Source organism: Macaca nemestrina, chromosome 2 (genome assembly GCF_043159975.1).
Source record: "Macaca nemestrina isolate mMacNem1 chromosome 2, mMacNem.hap1, whole genome shotgun sequence".
NCBI classification, from domain to species: domain Eukaryota; kingdom Metazoa; phylum Chordata; class Mammalia; order Primates; family Cercopithecidae; genus Macaca; species Macaca nemestrina.
The window spans coordinates 186,526,576-186,552,499 of record NC_092126.1 but is presented as its reverse complement, the minus strand read 5'-3'; the positions used below and the strand labels follow the sequence as shown (position 1 = coordinate 186,552,499).

The 25,924-nt window shown below is 33.8% G+C and overlaps 1 protein-coding gene across 10 annotated transcripts in view; it reads left to right on the top strand.

Moving 5' to 3' along the window:
- LOC105477433 (EPH receptor A6) overlaps positions 1 to 25,924 on the top strand; it is a 950,680-nt gene that overhangs the window by 151,152 nt on the left and 773,604 nt on the right. For 9 of the 10 annotated variants that reach the window (XM_071092526.1, XM_011733921.3, XM_011733919.3 and 6 more), the window contains one exon: positions 13,276 to 13,939. In XM_071092526.1, coding sequence (XP_070948627.1) covers positions 13,276 to 13,939 — 664 coding nt within the window. Of the gene's footprint in view, positions 1 to 13,275; positions 13,940 to 16,337; positions 16,845 to 25,924 lie in introns of those variants that run through there. The other variant, XM_024791437.2, reaches the window with a different exon arrangement.

Genomic DNA, 25,924 nt, shown 5'->3' with positions numbered 1-25,924 from the left:
GACTTTGGATGTAAACTTCTTGCCTGTGGTAACCATATCTAATTATGTGCAGCTTTTAGCTTAATTCTGTGTCCTTTTAATGCTTGACCACTTAGGAAATGTGCATTGCTTTGCTTATTGGATTTAACTATAAACTTTAAATTGGATTTAAATTGTAAACTTCCATAGAGAAAATGGTAAACACACACACACACACCCCCCTATGTATTTTGAGAGTAGCTTCAAAAAATATTTCATAAATATTTATTGATAAAATTATCATTTCTTTCTCTTAAGAATATTGGATTAATCAGAAGTATATATGAAGTTAATCATTTTTGTCGAGTACTTAATGAACCTAAGTACAAAAGTACCTAAGTACATTGGATCGATATAATGTATTTCAGAGCTGAAAGATTTATGTTCCCAATGTTACCTTAAAACTCTGTGTGATGCATCATAAGGTTCTTTACTGCTATGCTAACACCAATTTTAGTTTACTATTCTGTGGAATATGATGTGCAATATTCAGGGATAGATTTTTTCCTTAAAGTTTGCTAAGCGAATGACTATTAAGCATTGTTATTTAGTTGGCCTTGAATATTCTTTTTGTTTATTTTCTTTAAGAAAAGATTAATGAAACTTTTTCTAAAGGTTGTTTGAAATAATAGGGTAAGTTTATTACACTGTATTTGGCCTATTACACAGTAGTGATTGCACCAAATCTACATAAATGCATATGGTTCTTTATAAGCAGTTTTACAGAAAGAATGTAGTACATCTAAATTACACTCTGGGTAATTAATAATTTATGAGATTAAAAAATGGAATGTAGAAGAAATTCCCAACCTGGGTCAGCAGTTTAAAACAACTCTTCTAACTTCTACTAATTTGATATTCTAAGATAATTTTTCACAATTGGAAATCAGCACCATGGAATTATTATAAAAGAATAATGCCTCTGCTTTGAGAATTTTCCCTTTATATATGTACTTACATGCTGTGTTCAAGAATCACTAAATAGAAATATGCTATACAAAATTAAATAATGTAACCTATTGTAATTTTATTCAAGTCAGATTTTCATATCTGGCACCCTATAATTTCTACTGTTAAGTCAATTAATGCAGATAAACTTCATTTAAAGCCATTGGAATGGCCGATGATCATGGATATAATTTCACATGTAGGATTCTGATGTCAAGCAAGCTTTGACCTTCTAAGAACCGTTCCCATAGAACTGAAATCCTAAATAGAGCTGTAATTTTAATTGAAATATGAAGGTCTAATATATTTTGAAAAAGCAGGTCAAAACATATATCATTGTGAAGTATTAAAGCAACATTAACGATCCAAAATATAACCTAATAAGATATGTACAGAATCATAGTCTTAAATGGTTCTCTGCAAATTTTATTTCCATGTTGTGTATCTTTTTTTTTTTTTTTTTTTGAGACGGAGTCTTGCTCAGTCACCCAGACTGGAGTGCAGTGGCACGATCTCAGCTTGCTGCAAGTTCCGCCTCCCGGGTTCACGCCATTCTCCTGCCTCAGCCTCCCAAGTAGCTGGGACCACAGGCGCTGCTGCCACGCCCGGCTAATTTCTTGCATTTTTAGTAGAGGAGGGTTTCACTGTCTTAGCCAGGATGGTCTTGATCTCCTGACCTCGTGATCCACCCGCCTCGGCCTCCTAAAAGTGCTGAGATTACAGGCATGAGCCACCGCGCCCGGCCTCCGTGTTATATATCTTTAATAAGAAATCACTCTTCTCCAGATTTCTGTGTGAAGATTGTGCTTCTGTACAAACCAACACTCCACCAAATACTTTCTTGTCATGGTCACTGATAAATTTTCTATTAAAAATCTAGTATCCATTGAGTGGTCTTTATCTTAGTGCATCTTTCAGCGTCATTTAATATGCTAAATACTTTCTCCTTCGTTAGTAATTTCCTTCTGTAATGTGTGCAGGACATCGCACTCTCAGGAGTTTTGTCTATCAATGTACATGAACATATACAGTTTGAATATTCATTTATTTCATACATGATGTTTATATCAATTCATACATTAATACACAAATATTATACCTTTTAATTAAGTAGAATATTAATCAGAGTCAGGGCTATAGACTTTATTGTTAGTTACAGCAAAGGTAAGTGATTTTATTGGATCTGTAAATAGCCTGTTTTTATTAAAGTGCTTCTCCATTAAAGGATGCTTCCTCAGCAGCCTGGATATTACTTCACCTGTTCAGTTCACTGTCTCTCCTGACACAGACACATATTCTAAACACCAGTTTCCTCTTCTCTGCCTCTTCACACACACACACACACACACACACACACACACACACACACACGCACACAGAGGAAGTACCTCTTAGTTGTAAACCTGAGTTTTCATCCTAACTTATAATTATGTGCACTAGCATAATGTCCAGTGAGTCATGTGATGTTTGCAAGCTTCAGCTAAGTCATCTGATGTGTCTGTGTTCACCTGAGTCATGCTATGACTAGGTTTGGAGATTGCTAAAAGTTTACATATTTTCCATCTCATGTGATATATAGAATCATGACTTCAGCAGGAGTAGCTCTCCAATTAGTGGAAGCATTCAGAGTTGTTTTAGTTATAATTTAAGCTTTCTTATTATTAATTTGTATATTTAACAAATATAAAGAACCAACTGCAATCCCTGGTGTGGGAACATCCTATGGGACGCTTGTGTGGGAAGCTCTATGATGAAAAAGATAACGTCCTTGTCCTAATAGAGCTTACATTCTATGTAAATTTATCTTGATTCAAAGCCTTCATGTGGTCTAGCATAACTTTTCACATACTTTTGGTGTTGATTCTTCTGTTTTCTTTGTAAACTCAGATGAGTCAGTTCCCTCCTTTAAATCAGCTTCTTCATCCATAAATCAGGATAATATGCTTCATTCTCCATACAAGAATCAAATTAAATGTGGTTCGTGAGATTATTTTTCTGTGCTTGCTGTATTTGCAAGTCTTACATAACTAGCATGGTATTCGTATATTGTTGAATATAAGACAGGATAATTAAGATAAATATTTGCAATCCCTTTATTTAGAAATCCTATAAATCTTCAAAGATAATATTTGCAATATTTTATTTATTATTTAAGTAAGAATCTCAATTTTTTAAGCCATTTAAGGCCTTTTGGACATACAGAAGATGAACTGTTTAATAAATTTAATCTTCAGAATATGTGACAGTTTTATGGGATAATCTATTCCTTCTTAGTAGAAATTATCCTTATCCTTATTGCTATAGTATTTTAATCCTGTTAATAGGACAAATCCACCAAAAGTAAAAAAAATTAATTGTAAAACTTACTTAGACTCAGCAGTTGTCTTCTAGATATACCACTGAATTCTTACCTTTTTTATTAAATATCTTTGCAGTGTTAATAAAAAAGTTTTAAGTTTGCCCAGAGTGAAATAGAAATGTATCTGCACATGATGCATTTCACTTCTTGTTTTATTCGCCAAAACTAGTTATAATTTAAATGCAAAGCCTTCACTTTGCTGCTGCAAAAACAGATTTATGTTATTAACTACATGCCTAGCAGCAGAATTCAGGGCACTAATTTTCTAAGTTTATGTCAGTATATTGATACAAAGTGAATATTTAAGTGGTTCTGAGGAAAATATAATATTAGAATAAGAAGACCTCTTTCACAGGTTTTACTTTGATACAGAATATTAGATACATATGGTTTAAAAATTAAGCCACTGCAGAATTACACAATGAGATACCCCTGTACATTCAACAACTTTAGTTTATTTGGCTTATGCAAGGTAAGATGAAGAATGTTTGGAACAAATCACATATGTGCCATTTTGCAACTTTTCGTTCTCAGCCATTCTGCATTCTTAATCTTAGAATGAGGTTGAAGATTTTATTTCCCTTTTTGGCTGTCTTTCCCATTTAAATTTAGTTGATTTGGAGGAATGGTTATTGGCATATACTACAAAACATTGAGAACATATTATATAAAAAACCTGGCTAGAAATTATAGATTTGTTATGATTTTGTTGTTGTATGTTGTTTTAATCTATCTTTAAATTGTCTTTTACTTTTGGGAAAAAGATCTGAATAATAATATGCTGTATCATTTCCATATTAATCATCTACCAATGTAGTGCTAGCTAATTTAAAAACGCATTTGGTCTTTTGGATTCTGTATCTTTCAAATGGTCATTTGTTATATTCTATTTTCCATGACTATTCTCCCTTTATATATTTATTATAAATAAACATTCTGAAGAAAAATAAGAAAAATATTATCTCCACGTATTTATGTCCTTTTTAGTCTATAACTGGAATCTGTTAGAAATTGAGGTAGAAATAAATTTAGGCCTTAATAGTTTTAGTATTCGAGGACATGGTCTTGCAGAATAATCAATACAGAAAAGGAAAGAGAGGAAAGAGATTTCAGAAACACACACGCGCGCGCGCACACACACACACACACACACACACAGAGGAAGCACAGGTAAAGACGGAAATACGTTTCTCCAGCAGTCCCAGTCTTCCATGTTATTAGAATACTTCCTTTTCTGTTTCCTACTATCAGCATATTTAAGATTGGTTTTAACTGATATTTCATTTCCTTAAATCAGACCAGCCTTGCACCTGTTTAAGGTCCTAAGGCATCTAGGGTGTGACTTCCCCCTCCCTTTTCTCTCTGTGATACAGAGGTGAGCACATTGGTCTGACGGTCATTGCTCTTTTCTTTTGCTCTGTGTTTTGAGTATGTTATCAGGACTTACCCCTGCCTTTTGAAAATATAATTAGCTTTCCAGTAGTCCATTCTGTGCTAAGAAACAAACTATCTGCTCCTATTTTAAAATTTCAAAATTTATTTTGGAAATAAAAGTTTATATTTCTGTTGAATGCTAAAGGTTTTCAGAGGGAAGAACATATAAATTTGAGAGATTTATGTAAGAACTTTGGATGTATGTGTCCATTTGCGGGCATATTATCTGAATATTCTTTGCCTAAAAAGGCTGTTTGATTGCCTTATTTTGCTCTCCAAGAAAAGAAAGCCATCTGATTCCTCAGTGACTGCCAGTTGCTTTAAGAATTAATTTCCTTGTTCTGACTTTCTGTACCCAAAAGGAATCCAGGTTTTTGGCCTAGTTTATTTAGCTTGCCATAGAAACAAAAATTCATATGTGGATGGAGAAGGGTTTCTAGAGAATCCTCAGGCATAAATATTAAATAGATTAATTATTGCTCATAGCTATTCACATTTCCTATCATTTCTAACAAGTATTCACTTCAAATGATACAGCCCCCAAAACACGAATCTTTGTGCGCACACTTTTGGCAACTTTAGTCCTCACCATGTATATCCAGGAAATAAAACTTTTTACCCTTTTTAAAACAAATATACATATAACTTACTCTTTAGCTGTGAAATATTTAGATGTACGTAAGTTTGGTAATTGTAGCTATTACAGGTTTAAAATAATTCAATCTGTCATTATTATAAATATCTGTATCATTATAAATGAATCTGTCATTAAATCTGTACTATTAAGAATCTCTATATTGCCGGGCAAGGTGGCTCACGCCTATAATCCCAGCACTTTGGGAGGCTGAGGGGGGCGGATTGCCTGAGGGGTCAGGAGTTTGAGACCAGTCTGGCCAATATAGTGAAACCCTGTCTCTACTCAAAATACAAAAAGATTAGACAAGCGTGGTGGCATGCACCTGTAATCCCAGCTACTTGGGAGGCTGAGGCAGGGGAACTGCCTGAACCAGGGTGTGGAGTCTGCAGTGAGCCAAGATCATACCACTGTACTCCAGTCTGGGTGACAGAGCAAGACTCCATCTCAAAAAAAAAAAAAAAAAAAAAGAATCTGTATATTATATAATATGTATTTTCCTGTATATTATACTATATAATATAGATTCTGTATATTATATAATATATAATATAACAGATTCTGTATATTATATAATATATAATATACTGTATATACATAAATATAGATAACATACACAATCTATATTATATATAATATACTGTGTATATTTTATAAAATATTTAAAATATATTTATTAATACAATAAATATATATTTATAATATAATTGTGTATTAGTATGATTATAATTATATAATGAAATTGTATTTATAATATAATAAAACTTTGTTATAAATAATAAAATTGTATTATAATACAAATAATATATTAAAATTATATTATTAATCATTGATATATTAGTAAATTATTATACCATAAAATTTTAAAACTTGGCTTTTTGACCTAGTTTATTTAGCTTTCTATGGAAATGAAAATTTATATGTTGATGGCAAAGGGTTTTTAGAGAACCCTAATATATAAGGATCTGTAAATTATATATGTCATTATAAATACTTTTGTGATTAAATCTGTACTAAGTTGGTCAGTTTGGTTAGGTGCTTGCTTTTACATAATAGGCACTGAACTAAAATATCCCAGTTCCTCTATCTAGTGTTTTTTTGTTAATTTATGTTTTTCATGTAATATTTAAAATATCAATATATAAAATAACTCACCAATATAGAAAGTAGAAAAGAGCTCAGTAAAGCAAGCATCGAATTATACGTGCTTCTACAGAATGGAATATCTTGCAAACTACATCTCTTCTTATGTCCTGGATAAATAGAACAGAGAGACTCATTTTGTCTTACGGTCATTTTATGAATCCTTTTTTTTGGATCAAGGAATGACTATATGAGGAAATTTTGCCAGAGTCTCTTGTTCAATGAAAGCTTTTGGTTAAGCAAGAATCAGCTGTCCTTCGACAGGATGCCAGGAGGATTGTCTTAAGATCTATATAACAGCTTATTCATTCTAAGATGTACATGTGGAATACAGTGTGATAAAGTCACTGTGGTCGTAGGAGGAAATGAGAACAAGGCTTGGAAAGAAGTTTATTTTACTCGTAAGTCCCAGAGAGGGGCCAGTGCATGCCATTCAGGGCCACAGGGGAGCCACTGTGTTTTGGTCAGGTGGTAGAAGACAGGAGTGAGGGGCAATCTAGGCTAGAGCCTTTTCTAGGGTTTCTGAGGGAAAGACAGGGTGGGGCAAAGTAAACACTTTGACGTTTGCTTAGTTTGAAAAATTCCTGTGGAATTTGGGCAATGGGGTGGTCTATAAGTGCCTGATACCTGCCCTATGATCGATCATCTAGGGCAGGGGAAATACTGGCTTGATGTGTGAGAGTAACACATCATAAGGAAAAATTTGGGGCTGTAGACTTGGGAGGGGCAGGCTTGCATATGAAGCCCGTGCTCCAGGCCCAGCTCTTTGCTGTCTCTAATAATTGGCTAGCAATGAGAGGTGCAGTCTCTCCACCCATACCATCTCCTCCCAGCAAGCTTTGTAAGAGGCCTTAACATCATAGAATACATAAAATAAAGGTGGAAGACCTAGTTCTAATTCTAGTCCATGAAACACTGGGTAATTAATTTTATTATTGAGTATTGGATTCCTTATTGTTATCATGAAAATAAAAATACCTGTCTTGTTTTATTGGACCGATGAAGACCACATCAGTTAGCATTTGTGAAAAGGTTTTGATGAATATAAATTCAGTATATAAATAGTGGCCTTAAAGATCATTACATCCAAGGTAACCTTGTACTATTTGAAAGAAAGAACTCCTTGGAGTACAACTGATTCTTGCTTAACCAAAACTTCTCGTTGAGCAGGACACTTAGTTACAAAACTTTTCCATCCATCTCTTTGTAATCCATCTGTCCACTCCTCGATCCAAAAAACAGCTCACTCATACAGTTCTTTGTTCTACTCATATAGGTCATGAAAACAGAAATAATTTGGAAGATTTTCTCCCCTGCAGAAACATGTATGATTTAATTTGCTTTATTTAGCTCTTTTCTACATTATATGTTAGTGTTTTATTGTAAGTCCTACATAAAATTTTTCTTAAAAAGCATACATGTGATTGAGGAGTTGTAATGTTTTGTGTTCATTACCTTTTATGTAAAAGCTAGCAGCTGACAGAAGTGACCAATAGCAAAATTAATAACTGGTTTGATAATATACTTTATCCTGTAATTTGTACATTTACCAGATTTATGTACATCTGAGTATTTCACAGTTGGATAATAAATTATATGTTTGTTTTAAATAGGGGTAGGAACTTTACGTGGGACAGAACTAGAGTTGTCCAAAAGTATATGCATATAGCTTAGTTTTATAAATTAATTTCTATTCACTTTCCTCCCTCTGGCTTATTGAATTTTGTAATTCTTTATGGTTCAAGTCCAGTGCATGCTTCTGGGCTGAGCCTTCCAAGCAACTCCAGTTCATAAGTGTTGCTGTCCTTTGAACACTTACTATATTTTACTATGTAAACTATTAGATTGTTACACTCAAACCTGTGCTATCAATTAGGTTTTTTAAATTTATTACCTTAAATGTATTATAAACAAGTCCAATGAGAGCAAACTTTATATCATCTTTCTTTACTTCCCTCATAGAACTTACAGATACTATAGATTCACTAAATATTGTTAATTGCTTATTAACACATGATGTGTAGAGTTGACAAAGTAATTTATGAAGTTTAAAAAAAAGGCTTTTAAAGTAAATGTTTACACTAACTACCTAATAATGAAGTGAAGCATAGGTTTTTGACTCTCTTTGGTATTAAAGAAAAATTCCAGTAATATTACAGTCCAAATTGGATTTTAAAAAGGATTATGATCCTCTTTAGACCCAGGAAGGGAAGCCTCTACTTCATGCTAGAGCTTTAGATGGTCTTGCCCGTTCACTCCTCTGGCTACACTCCTCTTCATGAAGATATGGCATTGAAGGATAAGAAGATATGCCACTTAGATCTTATGGTTTCTTTCCATACCATAGCACAGGTATTCAAGACCCTGGACTTTCTTGCTCAAATGGCCTCAAGTCTACTTTTAGGAGCTTCACAGATTCTTGCTGGGATTCATCCTCCAAAGGATGCTCTGTGACACTGGTGTGCTCAGCCTAAGTCGACTGGAGGACTAAAGTTGGCAGCTTTTTGAAACAGGGAAAAGACAGCTTGTGTATGAGATGCTCATATATGTGCATATGTGAAATCTCTCAGGATGTGAGATAGAGCTAGAGTCAGGTAAGGGCAGAGAAGTGGGATTAACTGAGGTTAAGAGCTGGCTCTCTAAAGGCCACCACATGCTGCCATGGGGTTCTTAGGAGTCCAAGTATTTTAAATATGAAACTGGACTGTCAGGTTGTTATGAAGTATCTTTACAAAGTAGACTGATACTATATATTTTAATATATAGTATTTGATCTAATTTAAATAATGGAACTGTAGGCTATTATCTTAAATGAAACACCTGAGACACAGAAAGACAAATACTGTATGTTCTCATTTATAAGTGGGAGCTAAATAATGTGTACATGTAGGTCTACACTGTGGAATAACAGACTGGAGGCTTGGAAAGGTGAAAGGGTAAAAGGGGGGTGGGTGATGAAAAATTACTTAATGGTGCAATGTACTTTATTCCAGCATGGGTACACTAAAGCCCTGACTTCACCAATATGCAATATATTAGTGTAACATGTAGTAGTAATTAATGTAATATGTATTATATATATTTATACAAGTAAAAAAAAAGATTTATCATTTAAAAATATTTAGGCATGTGTATGTGAGCTGCCATACTCATATTCTTACCTTGGGATCTCTACTTTTTAGAGACCCTATTTATTTTAACACTTGAAATTATAACTAAAAGGTTAAAATTGACCCCTTGAACAGCATGGGGATTGACCTATGTGTTATTGAAATCCATGTATAACATTTGACTATCCAGAAAATTTAACTGCTAGTAGTCTACTGTTGATCAGAAGCCTTACTGATAACATAAACAGTTGATTAACACATAGTTTGTATGTTATATATTATACATACTGTATTCTTAAAGTAAGCTAGAGAAAATGTTATTAAGAAAATCATAGCTGGGCATGCTGACTTATGCCTGTAATTCCAGAAATTTGAGAGGCCAAAGCAGGTGGATCACCTGAGCTCAGGAGTTTGAGAACAGCCTGGGCAACATGACAAAATCCCGTCTCTACCAAAAATACAAAAAATTAGCTGGGCGTGGTGGTGCACGCCTGTAGTCCCAGCTACTTTGGAAGCTGAGGTGAAAGAATTTCTTGAGCCTGGGACATGGAGGTTGCAGTGAGCTGAAATTGCACCACTTTGCTTCAACCTGGGTAACAGAGTGAGACCCTATCTCAGAAAAAGAAAAGAAAATCATAAGAGAAAATATATTTACTATTCATTAAATGGAAATGGACGATCATAAAGTGGCCTTCATCCTTGTTGTCTTTATGTTGAGTAGGCTGAGGAGTAGGGTCAAGTGGAAGGGTTGGTCTTGCTGTCTCAGAGGTGGCAGAGACTGAAGAAAATTCACTTGTAAGTGGACCTGCATAGCTTAAACCTGTGTTCAGGGGTCTTTATATATAAATGCAGTATTTCCAAAAGGAAAAGTATGCCTGAAATGTGATATGATTTCTATATCTACTGATGTTATATTTTATGGCAAATTTCATAGGCATTTAGATCTATATCAATCTTGAATTTGCATTCTTGTTTTAGGGAATCAGATCCAAATTTGTATATCTAATATATATTACTTTCTATATTCTTGAATAAGATGAAATTTACCAATTATGTCTGTTTTGACTGTTTTGGTACCTAAATCTAATTCTAATTTATTTTATTTTAAGTAAAAGAAGAAACATTATTTTTCATCAAACATCACAAACTTAGTGTAAAACAATATACATCATTTTGCTATGTATTTTTGTACTGTATTTGAGAAGAATCACATTTCCAAATATCTGTGTATATTTTGGTACTTCTATATTTCTTGGTTTATATCGGTTCTGATTAGAGAATACATATATTTTTTTCACTTCAGACCCTTCTCTCCTTCTGAACATCTCCTCAACTGAATGTATTTGTAAATAAGGAAATGTTCTAATTTCATAAATGATATTTTCAAAGTTTTTCATATTTGAGTTAAAGTTAATCTCATCTTTTCAGAGTTGATTTTTTGATGAACATGGTTAATGCTTTCTATTAATATGAAGCAATGTAGCCTGAAGATACTAATTAAAGCAGAATTTACTGGGAATATAGTTATTTACTCCTATATGGGAGAGTAAAGTATGTAGTATAGACATTAATAATAATGTATATGCAGTCCCTGATAAATGAAATCAACTCTTAATGTATTCAAAATAAAAATCATCATTGGATGAGTAGATGCTCTTCTATGGGTAAAATACTTAGATTTTTAGACGCTGATTTTGACAGTTTAAAAGTATATCATATTTTTTACTGTTATCTTGGTTCACAGTTACATTTAGAATGATTGTATTGTGGTTCCAATGAGCTGTGATAGTGCTGGTTTGCCTTTAAGTGTCCTCGGAGTAATGTAAGACCCATTATACATTAGGATGAAAGGCATTTAGATGGGAAATCTCATGTATATTCCCTTGAGATTATTGAATCACCCCTGATAAAAAACATGTGTATTTTGTAAAATTAAATATACAGTTGAAAGGAACTTCTTGTTTTCTCTGGAAAATGCCCTCTGGATTTCAAGCGAGGAACTTGCCAAAAATATTTTTTGGATAAATATTGTGTTTAAGTTTGCATGATGGATAATATAAATTATTCTAGAAATGCACAGTAGTTAATTAAAAGTACTTTGTGTCATAATGGTCCTATATACAGAGGAAAGAAGGCATTCTGTTAGAAAGTATACTAATGAAATTCAACTGGCCTTGATTTAGTAACTCTCTATAGCCAGTTAAAATGAGAAACTGCAAACAGAATGTGTTAAATAATCTTATTATAAATAACTGAAGTATGTTATCAACGAATAGAACCCTTATTCACCCTTGTTCACTATAGCAAACCGTTTGTCATTTTCAGTATACTCAAATAGAAATGATAAACTATGATGACTAGCATGTGCTCCCAAACATGCTATAAGGTTACCTGAATGTTTTTCATGTATTGAAAATGATCAATTATAACTATACAAATAAAATGGAGTTATAATCTAAATTTACAGTATAGAAGTATGCAACGTTAAATGAATAAATATTGATAATCGAAACTGCTTTCAGGGTACTCAGATATTTTTATTAAATCTCTTAAAAACAGACAAAGTCTTTCCATGCAATCAAGTCACAAACTGCTTGTACATAAACATACAGAAGTGAAAATAATCCAGTGATCTAGCTCAGAGTAAAAGCCAAAGGACTTCAAATGCTTAATAAAGACTTTTGGTTTGGCTGCTCTCTGACCCTCTGTTCTTAGTACTTAATGTGCTTTCAGTGCCCACTTAGGCTGTTCCTCAAATATACCTACACACTCCTGCCTCAGGTTATTTGTATTTACTGCTTCCTCTTTGCAAGTTTCACTGTCTCACGTCTAAGACAATGCTTAAATGTCACTACTTCAGTAAGCCTTTTCTAGACACCCACTTAAAATTATAACCCTCAATCTCCTTGCCCCATTTTTCCCCATTGCACTTTCTACCATATTATTTAGTTTTACTCATTTCTACTTTTTAATTGTCTCTCTTCCTTCTAAAGTAAGCTTTATAAAGGCAGACAGTTTTTGTTCAGCTTGTTAATTGCTGTATTTCCAGTGTCCAGGGTATGGGAGTGCCTGATACATATTGAATAAATCTAAGGCCTTATCTATGTCTGTTTTCTATTTAAATGGTCATGTAAATATTTAATTGAATATTGGCAAAGAAAACAGACCACAATTTGTGGCAAATTGTATATGAGGAAAGATGGGAAACCCAAAGTGCATTTTTTATGTATTTAGTTGTTTTGATAAGATAATGGATGCTATTTCATGTTCTTGTAATATGCCAGGAACTGTCTGAAGTGCTGTACTTGTATTTATCTAATTTATACCTTACAACAACCCTGTGAAACAGGTACTATTATCAGCTCCTTTACAGTTGAGGAAACTAGATATTAAATAAAGTTGTCATGCAATTCATGTGTAAGAAGACAAGACAGGACAGCTGATTCTAGAACCCATTCTTTTAACCAAAGGCTCACGGTTAAAATGCTGTCCCATTGTTGCTTTGAATAGCTTCATTTGTATCCTTTTAACTCTTTTTTATTTTGGTAAAACAAAAAAAACAATTGTAAGTAATCATTTCTGTGTAATCACTGTAGTTTAAAATCAATGACTTTTTCCCCTTTTTGCAGTGGGATGCCATCACTGAAATGGATGAACATAATAGACCCATTCACACATACCAGGTATGTAATGTAATGGAACCAAACCAAAACAACTGGCTTCGTACAAACTGGATCTCCCGTGATGCAGCGCAGAAAATTTACGTGGAAATGAAATTCACATTGAGGGATTGTAACAGCATCCCGTGGGTCTTGGGGACTTGCAAGGAAACATTTAATCTGTTTTATATGGAATCAGATGAGTCCCACGGAATTAAATTCAAGCCAAACCAGTATACAAAGATCGACACAATTGCTGCTGATGAGAGTTTTACCCAGATGGATTTGGGCGATCGCATCCTCAAACTCAACACTGAAATTCGTGAGGTGGGGCCTATAGAAAGGAAAGGATTTTATCTGGCTTTTCAAGACATTGGGGCATGCATTGCCCTGGTTTCAGTCCGTGTTTTCTACAAGAAGTGCCCCTTCACTGTTCGGAACTTGGCCATGTTTCCTGATACCATTCCAAGGGTTGATTCCTCCTCTTTGGTTGAAGTACGGGGTTCTTGTGTGAAGAGTGCTGAAGAGCGTGACACTCCTAAACTGTATTGTGGAGCTGATGGAGATTGGCTGGTTCCTCTTGGAAGGTGCATCTGCAGTACAGGATATGAAGAAATTGAGGGTTCTTGCCATGGTAAGAAACAAACATTTAAATAATTTATCTTGCATTTAAATGAGTTTTTAAAAGTTTTACTTTTTAAATTAACAAATAGTAATTGTACATATTCGTGGGTGTGTACTGTTTTGATACATATAATGTATACTGATCAAAGTAGTTAATATATCCATCATCTCACTGATCTTTTCAAAATGATGATTTATTAAAAGTAAATGTTATACATTTATTTCAAATAATACATTTTTGAGTGGTATACCTGATAATAAATTGCGAAAGAAATTGATTCATATTAACTGTAAGAAAATTGCTATCGTTTTTCTCCTGGAAAGGTATATGAAAGTGTGCCAAAATGCTTTCAGTAAAGTAGTTAAACAATATGAATTGCTGTAACCACCTAATCTTTATAAAGGAAAGCAGCATCAACAACAGCAACAAGAAGCAATTCAAAATAGTGATTTCCCTGGTGTTCACATTTTTATGGTTTATAGAAATATGACATTTAAAGACAGTTAGCAATAATTATTTCTATCATATTGAATTATAATACTTGAATTGTATTTAAATAGAATTATATTTAAATAAAAGGAGTTCATGTATATTTTATTTCAAAAATGTATAAGCTAGTTTATACGGGTGTTATGTATGATGTTTGGTGGTTGAATATTGACCTGATCAGAGCTTAATTAATCTTTTGGTATTATTACATAGAATTTTCCACCGTATAACACATTGGCTTTTCATTTTAATAGCAGTATTTGTGTAACATCTAATTGTCAGGAAATATTAACATCACACAATGCTAGTTAGGTTTAGAACTATTCCTTTCACATTGTTATAACAATGAAGTAACTATTATTTTCGAGATGAAACATTTTTCACTTTTTATGTAATTCATTTTATGAAGGCTTATTTACCTAATAAGTATATACATTCAAAATTTTTATATGCCCCCCAATAAAGAGCATACATTTGATTTTGTTTAGATTTAGGACTCATAATCAAAACACAGATATACAAATAAAATTATTTCATGGTAAATAGTAATATACTGGAGATATTTCCCTCTCAATGAAAACTTCTTAAGAGGGTATTTTCTATAGCACCAGCTTGAATTTATTGATTTCTTTGTTGATGTTATATTCACATTCATTAAAAAGGATGAGAATAAATAAGAAAAACATATCTGTATGCACGTAAGAGTTATAGATAATATATGTGAAGTTTTAAAGGTTTTATCTGTTTATAAAACACTTGGGTTCTTGACTCTTGAAAATTTCACTAGAGCTGCCAGTGATGATTATGTTTTGTAACTGGAGAATATTAATATTTGCATGAGAAGTCAATAGTATATGTTTTACAAAGCATGAATCAGCTTTCCTATGCTTTTAGTCATTAAACTATGTTTCATTCAAGTTTATTAATACAGATTATCATTATAGTTTATCAAAATTGTGTTCACTTATAACAAGGATTTATAACGGAGAAAAATTAAACCATAAATGATCCTGGAGGTAGGATCTAAAGATATTTTACATTGGAAAGTGCATGTATTAGTTTGTTACACTGCTATAAGAACTTTCTGAGACTGGTTATTTCTGAAGGAAAGAGGTTTAAATGGCTCACAGTTCTGCAGGCTTAACAGGAAGCACTACTGGAACACCTCAGGAAACTTACAATCATGACAGAAGGCGAAGGGGAAGCATGCATGCATTACCCTGGCAGAGGAAGAGAGAGAGAGAGAAAGGGGGAAATGCCACACACTTTCAAACAACCAGATCTCATGAGAACTCACTCTCACGAGAACAGCAAAAAGGAAGTCGACCCCCATGATTCAATCACTTCCCACTAGGCCCCTCCCCCAGAATTTCAAGATGAGATTTGGATGGGGACACAGAGTCAAACCGTATCAGTGCACTAAAGAAAAATTTATACATATGGATAATTATCCAGTTAAGTGGAGAAGACAATAAGATCTAAGGATAAAATGTATTGCACAGAGAAACCATGTCGTTTTTTTGATACAGGCATGCAATATATGTAATAATCACATCAGTTTTACCGTATTTTAAATTAGGTAGTGATTAGCCATTGATAAAAATAATCCAGTTTTACAGTTTTTTAAATATTCAAAGACTTATTTAATCTAAGAATTTGTGTGATTTGCTATTACTAAATATTTGTATTCCTTTACAGCATTTACCACAGAATTAAAGTAACCAACCATGATGTCTACATATTTTTTTACTTAATATGCTTGGTGTGAAATTTTATTCTTATTTGTATGCCTTAAAATTTCTTCTGTGATTTGATAAAGATAGTTTTGGACAAATGTTAAGCAGCATCTGTTTATCTAGAACTTCTACTTGTGTATATTTATGGCTTGTTATCTGTATTATCCTTTATCTGATTGCAGAAACATGAGGGAGTCAGTACAGAACAATTGTTCATCATCTTGTAGTGGATGGCAGAAATTGGAAGGATTAAGTTTGAATTCTATATCTATGGCTTACAAACCTCAAAATCAGGTGTTTTTTTAAATTTATAAAGTAGTGGTTATAGTCACCTAAAAATAAAATACATGTAAAACTATTAAAAACAAGCAACATGCCTGATTCTAGTTAAATATAATGAATTACTATTTACAAACAAAAGAAATGTCAGAGTGGATGTGGAGACTACATTATTTTAAAGATATATATAGTGCACTACCACCAGTGTTCATTTTAGAGTATACTTTTACATGTTCTTGATGTTGCATGTTGCCCCTTTCTTTCCTCTGATGAGAATTTTATCATTGCTTTTATTGCCATCTATTCATAACTTATCTCACAAAAAATCTCTGAATTACATGTAATCAAAAGGTCGAACTAATTCAAACTTATATGAGAAAAATGTAGTATTAGTAGAAATGTGACCACATATATAATAGGAAAAGAAAAAATGAGTGTATCATTATTTTTCTTCTCATCTATTCTGTGAAAACAATTAATTAATCTGCACTATTTTTTTTTTTTTTTTTTTTTTTTTTAGAAACAGGGCCTTATTCTGTCACCCAGGCTGGAGTGCAATGGTGCGACCATAGCTCATTGCAACCTTGAACTCCTAGGCTCGAGCAATTCTCCTGCCTTGGCCTCCCAAAGTGCTGTGATTGCAGGGGTGAGCCACTGCTTCCAGCCCCAAACTATTGATGTTTTTGAGCATTTATTATTTCTTAATCACTTTCTTAAGTGGTAGAGATAAATATAAATAAGGCATACGTTTCTGTTATCCATTGCTATGAGACAAAACAGCCCAAAATGTACTGGCTTAAAACCACAATGATTTATTATTTTTCAGGGCTCAGCTAGGTAGTTCTGCTTAATGTGCAATAAACAGCCATCACACATGTAGCTGAGTTCCACTGGGAGCTTTGACTTGAGTTGGAATGTCCAAGATAGCCCCTCATCTTCCAGGGCCTTTCTCTACGTGGCCTCTCCTCATTTAGTATCTGTCCCAAGCTTTCCCGGAGTGTAGTTGCTGGCTTCAGAGGGAGTTTATTCACATAACCATCTGTAAAACGAGTGTCTGAGGAGACAGCACAAGACTGAATAACTGAAAGTGTATTTATAGGGGACTGCCACCATGACAATATATTATTTTACAGTCTACTCTCTGGATTCTCCTGATTAATGTCCCTTCGGCAGGCACAAAACCCCACACCCTCCCAAAGGTTCATCCCATTAGGACATCATGTTGAAGTCCAAAATAGCATGTTGAAATCAGTTCCAGATTCAAATGAAGTTTCATTGCTAAAATCCCTGTTGATCTGCAGAGCTAAGAACCTAAAAGTAAGTTATTGTTCCCTACACACGCAACACACGTGGAACGGGGGCAGGATAATTGGAAAATAGTCTCCCGTTCCAAAAGGCAGGGAACACAACAGTCACTGGTCTATTGTGATTGTGAAGTGTAACTGGTGTTTTCAAGGTCCCTGACTACAGGGGCAGAGAATGTTTTCTGATTAGAGCCCAGTTCTGCTCCTTGTGATTGGTTCCCTGTGTCTTTTGGCTTTCTTACTAGTATCTTGCCCCTGCACTCTTAGTCATCCACTCTTTTTATAAGAATGGCCCATGTGCTAGTTGCTAGTTTCAACAGTAGTCTGGAAACCTCTTTAATTTGATCAACAACATTATGAAGTGCTTTTTCTCTCTTCCAAGCTATCACAGGCAGGATTATTGCCAATTGCTCATCACATAACATGTGTTGACCTTTTAGTATCTGTATTAACAATTTCCTTACTGATCTTCCAGCCTCTACTCACAGTCTCCATGCTATTCTTCAGCCTCTACCATCTGTTCAATCCCAAAGCAAATATCACAGGTTTTAACTTTTTGTTATGGCAACACCCATATCTTGTACAAATTATTTGCTTATAGTTTCTACAATCTGGAAATCCAGATTTGGTTTACTGGGTCATTCTTTTCCTGTCTTAGCTGAGGTCACTCATGCAACTGCAGTTATTTGGAGGTTTAACAGAGCTGCACGTCTAGGATGGCTTCACTCATGTATAATGCTTCATCTGTTATGTTTGAGGTGACGTTGTATACTGTCTAAATCCTGGTAACAATTTTAGTATGTTTTATTTCAGGAAATTATTCTAGTTTTTTTTTCTTTCTGATATATCAACTAGAAGGGGTTACTCACCTTAGCATTCAAGGAATTGTACATTTTGACCTTGTCCTGTTCTTTTGCAACCTCAGCAAATTCTGTCCACTATTCTGTTCTTTATAGCTTTTGAACAATCCGTGTGTTTTTGTGTCTCTTACCTTTTTTCATATTTTACCTAGCTGCTTCTGCACCCTTTTCTTCTTTTTCTGTGATGAAATTGTATTTATTCTTCAAGACCTAACACAAATGTCATCATGCCCCTGGGTCTTCACAAAGTTAATATCACCCTCCTCTGTGCTACAATTTGTGCTGATTATTCGTGTATCTGTTTCACTAGGGCTGTCACATAAAAGAAGCGTACTTAAAAATCACATGATGTGAATGGTCACGAAGCACTGAGGAGTTAAAAGTGCAGCCTGTTGGTGCTCCTGTGGAATGCTATGTTTCTTCTCATTTCTGTGAAATAGGTAAATTTTCTTGAGGGAGAGTTGTTGTATTTTAGATCTGGAAGGTCTTAGAAAATATGTTTATCCATCATTTTATGAATCAGGACACTAAATTACTAAGAATAGAATTTAATTTCCTGGGGCCACACAGTAGTAAGTAATGGTAGATTGAGAACAAAGCCCAGATATGTCTCAATCTGGCCTTTGTGTGTTTCCCTTCCACCTATCCCCCATTCCTTTGTGTGTTTTTTTTTTTTTTTTAAAAGACAGTCTCGCTCTGTCACCAGGCTGGAGTACAGTGGCACGATCTCGGCTCACTGCAACCTCTGCCTCCTGGGTTTAAGCGATTCTCGTGCCTCAGCCTCCCGAGTAACTGAGATTTGTTGGTCAGGATGGTCTCAATCTCCTGACCTCCTGATCCGCCTGCCTCGGCCTCCCAAAGCGCTGGGATTACAGGCATGAGCCACTGCTCCTGGCGCCCCCATTCTTTCTCACTCTTTCATTTCCTCATTCCAGACATCCATGCCCTCACTTTGATACTTTAATGTTTCCTGCCTGCCAGACCCAAAGCACAGGAGCCCTAAGTTTCTCATTATTAATTAGGCCTGCTCTGCCTTCTAGTTCTCTTCAGGAGTCCAATGTGGACACTGTTGGAGCAGGATTTAAGCATCACTTTTGAAATTCATGCTGCTGAGGATGATGAAAAGATATATAGATATGATTTCATCTGGAACTTTGCTTTTAGAGATGATAAACAGGAAAAATTACAGTGAGGCTTTAGGGATTTTCATAATTTGTTTGAATGAATTTGAGAACTCTTGGTCAACTATGCAACTAAGGCACAATAAGCTGATTTAAAATAGAATAAATCTGTATCTAGTCATACTCCATATCTAACGAATGATGTATATTTATTTGCATTTTAATAACTTGTTATGATATTTTATCCTAAAAGTTATACTACAGAATGTTTGAATTTTTGATTCTTTTTTGCATAATATTATTAAGGCATACCTATATCCAAATTCTAGAAGCACAAAAGAGAGTGGTAGACTCTTACTCTTGCTGTATGAACCAGGCTTAAATAGATAGAAAGATTATATTAACATGTTTGCTAAAATTTAAAAGCAAACACAAATAATTTGGGTTGCTTTATTATACATCATAAGTAGTATTTTAGTCTTCTTTCAAATCTCAACTGATATTTCATAACTGTTTTAATTTCATTTCATAGGTTCATAATTAAGACTGTCATATTGGGCATGTTGATATTAGAGATTTAACATTGTTTTAATTTATTCTACTTAATGTAAGACTTTTCTAAGGTTTTGAATTTAAAAATAACATTGATTTGCAAAGTGTTATGCTAATTTACATCAAATGGTCTTTCAGTTTATATGTCTAAGACTATTTTAGCACTGTGGAAGAAATAATTGGAAACAACGTGCAAAATTGAATGCAATTTTTGTTTAGTTATGTGAGTTCTAAAGTGGCATGAATTCCTAATAAGCTCCTCTTAAACATTAATTTAGGATAAATCTCATTAAGGTAGTGGTACTTGTGCTTAGAGATATTAGTTTGTGTTTAAAATTTTAGACCTGCTGAGAATATATATATAGCAATAATGCCTTCTTTACGCCTATAGGTATCACTCAGTATAACTTAACAAAATAATATTTGTCTATGGAAATGAAAATTGTGAAACACCAGGCATAATTAAAAACCTTTCTTCTGCCTAGAAATATGCTTAAAATTTTTTTTTTTCTAGTAGTGCATTAAAATTCAGAAGAAAAGGATGGTGGCAATTCTCGGACCATCGCATTCTTGTTCACAGAGGTGAATGGGATATACGGGGCCTTTTGTGACATTGATTGATCTCTTGAAGAGTGTTGTTATTAAGGCTTCATGGCATAGTCCTCTGCTGCAGTTCAGAAACATTTATGCTGTGTGTTTATGATCTTCTATCTAATCATGTTATCAGAGATGACTGTGCAAGCAGAGAGCATAAAGAAATTTGAGATACCAGGATTTGCTGGCATTAAATAAGGGGGTTTGAGGATATGATGAAAAGCTGAAAGGTAAGATTGGGATCAGAAAAAAAAAAGGCAGATTTATTGGCCCAGGTAGTATTTTCACTTTCTAAAGGTTCTCACACACTAAATATAAACTCTTATATTATAACCTTCAATTCCAAACAAAGCAGCTTTTTCATGAAGCAATTCCAGACATTCATCTATCTTGAGAAGAATAAAAAATCAAGAAGTCTGAGAAGTCTAAAAATAGAAGGTATTATTTCCAAGCAAGAAAGGGTAAAGTTGAATAATTACAGGCATACCTCAGACATATTTCAGGTTCAGTTCCAGACCACAGCAATAAAGCAATTATCGCAGTAATGCAAGTCACATGTATATTTTGATTTTCCAGTGAATATAAAAGTTATATTTACACTGTATTATTGTCTATTAGGTTTACAATAGCATTGTATCTAAAAACAATGTACATGCTTAATTTAAAAACACCGTATTGCTAAAAAATTGCTAACGATCATCTGAGCCTTCAGCAAGTCAATCATTTTGCTGGTGGAGAATCTTGCCTCGATATTGATGGTTGCTGACAGATTAGGGTGGCAGTTGCTGAAGGTTTTGGTACCTGTGGCAATTTCTTAAGATAACACAACATTGAAGTTAGCCACATCAGTTGACTCTTTCATGAAAGATGGCTCTGTAGCATGCTAGGTGCTTAATATCATTTTACCCAGAGTAGAACTTTCAAAATTGGAGTCAGTCCTCTCAAACCCTGCTGCTGCTTTGTCAACTAAGTTGAAATAACATTATAAACATTTTGCTGTCATTTCAGCAATGTGCACAGTGTCTTTACTGGGAATAGATTCTGTCTCAAGAAACCTCTTTCTTTGCTTGTCCATGAAGGGCAACTCCTGATGTTTTCAAGTTTTATCATGACATTGCAGCAATTCATTTGTATCTTGTCTCTGCTTCTGCTTTTTCTCTTGCTATATCCACAACATCTGCAGTTATTTTCTGCATTGAAGTCTTGTACCCCTCAACGTCATCCTTGAGGGTAGGTATTAATTTCTTCCAAACTCCTGTGATTGTTGATTTTGTTTTACCTCCTCCCATGAATCGTGGATGTTCTTAATGGTGTCTACAGTGTTGAGTTCTTTGCAGAGTATTTTCAGTTTACTTTGCCTGGATCCATTGGAGGAATCACTATGGCAGCTGTAGCCTTAGAAAATATATTTCTTAAGTCATAAGACTTGAAAGTTGACATTTCCCTATGATTGATGGACTGCAGAATGGATGTTGTGCTAACAGATGTGAAAACAACATTACTCTTCCTGTGTATCTCCATCAGAGCTTTTGGGTGACCAGGTGCCTCATCAGTGATCAGTGCTATTTTGAAAGCAATCTTACTTTCTGAGCAGTAGGTCTCAACAGCAGGCTTAAAATTCTCCATAAACCATGCTGTGGACAGATGTACTGTCATCAAACTTTGTTGTTCCATTTATAGAGCATGGGCAGAATAGATTTACCATAATTCTTACTGGATTTAGGATTTTCAGAATGTAAATGGGCATTGACTTCCACTTAAACTCACAAGCTGCATTAGGTCCTAACAAGAGATCCAGGCTATACTTTGAAGCTTTGATGCCAGGCAGTGACTTCCCCTTTCTAGTTACAAAAGTAATAGATGGCATCTTCTTCCACTATAGGATTGTTACATCTACATTGAAACCCTAAGTGTGGCCACCTTCATCAAAGATTTTAGCTAGGTCTTCTGGATAACTCACTGCAGCTTCTACATCATCAGCACTTGCTGCTTTACCTTGCATTATCTTATAAAGATGGTTTTGTCCTTAAACTTTGTGAACCAACCACTGTTGGCTTCCAATTTTTACTTTGCAGCTTCCTCCCCTCACTCAGCCTTCATGGAATTAAAGAGATTTAGGGTCTTATTCTGGATTAGGCTGTGGCTTAAGGGAATGTTATGACTGCTTTGACTTTCTGTCCAGATCACTGAAACTCCTTATCAACAATAAGGCTGCTTTGTTTTGTTATTCATGTGTTCACTGGAGTAGCACTTTTTATTCCTTGAATAACTTGTTATTTGCAATCACAACTTGGCTAACTCTGGTGCAAGAAGCTTAGTTTTCACCTATCTCAGCTTTCAAGGCCTTCCTCACTAAGTTTAATCATTTCTAGCTTTTGATTTTAAGTAAGAGAAGTGTATCTCTTCTTTTCACTTGACCATTTAGAGTTCATTGTAGGGTTATTGGCTTAATTTCAATATTGTTGTGTCTTAGAGACCCAAGGAAACAGAGAGAGAAGGGAGAATGGCCAGTGAGTGGAGCAGCTGAAACACACCATATTTTATTAAGTTTTCTGACTTATGTGAGTATGGTTTATGGTACACCCCCAAAAAAGGGTAGGGACACTGAAAATCACCAATCATACAAAAGTAACATAAAAAATCATTGATAATATCTGTTATGGCTACCTATGATATAAGATCTGCATTACATGTAGTAAGGATATAAAAGTTTGAAATATTGCTAGAATTACCAAAATTACCAAAATCTGATACGGAGACAGAAAATGAGCACACACTTTTGGAAAAATGGCACAATAGCCTTGCTTGATGCAAGGTTGCCACAGACCTTCTGTTTTTAGAAAATGCAGTATCTGCAAAGTTAGTAAAGTTCAATAAAACAAGACATGCCTATAATAGTTTGTTCTTTGTCATGATTTATAAAGGAGGTTAAAATGCAAACCTACTTGAAATTATAATTTTAGCAAATTATTTTACACATATTTAATATCAAGTTTAGTCCATATTTTATTCTGTTAATTTGAAGACTTTATATTCCTATAGGGCTGTCCTTAATTTAAAAAGTCAAATTTATGTAAATAAATTTACACACATTTCTATGGGAGCATAAATTTATTCACTATCTCTGTACTCTTTCCAGACATGACTTACCATGTTACCCACTGAAATGCCTCCTTTTCATGTGAATTCTGCCTAGAATTTTAATTCTACCTTTTAAACAAGTGAAATTAATATGTGTGTGTGTATATATATATTTTTTTCAATAGTTGGATACATCAATATATAGTAACAGTTTTTGTACCTTTCATTTTGTTTATCATTATCTCCTTTCTTTTGGGTTCAAAAGTATGTCTTTTGGTAGTTCTTTTGATAATGTTCTATGAGCAGTTAAGATTTTTATTTAATGGATATTTAAGAATAGCTTTTCTTTCTCTCCTTCTTCATTGATTGTTTATATGGATGTAGAATACAAGATGATGATGATTTTAATTCAACATTCTGAAGATGTTATTTTCCCATCTATGAGAATCTATTATTGCTAATGAATGCTGACAATTTAATTGTCATTTCTTGGGAGATTATGTATATAATCTATATTTTTGGTTTTTAGTTATATCTGATGTGTCTGGGTGTGGATTTTTTTACTGCTTTTCATTCTGTGTTTTTAACCTGAGAAAGAAAGACACAGAGAAAGAGAAATAGAAAGATAGAGAGAGATTGCTTTCTTTTATTCTGTATTTCTAGAATTTTTATTAAATGTGTTTGTTGGAAAGTTTCAATTTATCCTCTCTGTCTTTGAAATAATTTTTTGAATATTTAAATATTTGAATATTTAAATCTCAACAATAATTTCCAGGTTTAGAATTTTCACTTTGACTATGCCTAGTTAAGAGTTTACCTCATCTATTAAGATATCTTTATCTTCCCTAGTTTTAGTCGTTAATTTTTTCATTCTTTTTGTTTCATTTTTGCCTACTTTGTTACATAATTTTCTCCCTCCTTTATGGAAGTTATTTTATTCTTGATATATTTTAAAGTCCCATTCTAATTGATTTGGATCAAATTAATCTGAGTGTTTAGTGTGTTGCCTACATTTCTAAACATTTAGGTCTATCACGTACTTTGGAATTGTTGTAGGCTGACTTATCTGAAAATTTTATATTTTACTGTCTGATTTCTGTTACTGTGTCATTAGTTTTTTATTTGAAAAGTTTGTGATTATACCAACCCAGTTCCCTAGGCCTTAAATAGAGAAAATTTAAGGGGCCTAATAAATTTCCCAAAGAATTCAAGTTAGAATTCCTGGTTGACAGGTAGTTCTGCTTCATGCATTAAATCAGGGATCCAGACTTCTTGCCTTTAGTAAAGCAGACATCTCTTAAAGCCTTGTAGTTGTCTGTATCCAGCTCAGAGATTAGAGACTTACAACGATAACTCGTTACCAGAAGTTTGAAAGTATTTATGTAAAATACATGATTCCTCAAATAATGTATGAATTGTTATTGCAGAAGGTTTACCACAAATGTTCCCTGTTGCTATTTTTAGTTTCTATATGAAAATAATCACACTTTCTTCAAAATAGTTGAATACTATTTATTTCTATATAAAGAGAATAAGGTTTGAATTTATAAAAATAACTGTTTAATTTGGCATACTTAGTTCGGTTTATATCTGGTTTTATGAAACACACACATATATATACAAACACACATGCACATATATATATAAATACTTTCAAATTGTTTCTAAGATATCTTGTTGTCTTTTGTAAGAAAATCATCCCGGGGGTGGACATAAACTGTGATATACCTTATGGTGATATTGGAGGACATTCTTAATATTTTTTAGTCCTTTGAGACAATAACTTACAAAAATTTAAGAAATTACTGGTGTTCTCAGTTATTCATGTGATCTTTTTAGGAAATAATCCTTTTTGTACTCAGTTTTTTTTTCCTTTTGACATGTGCTACTATCAATTGAAAATTTGACTTTTATAAATAGTTCTCCATTATGATATTATGAAAACTTCTGGTAACGAGTTACTGTTTTCAATCTGAAA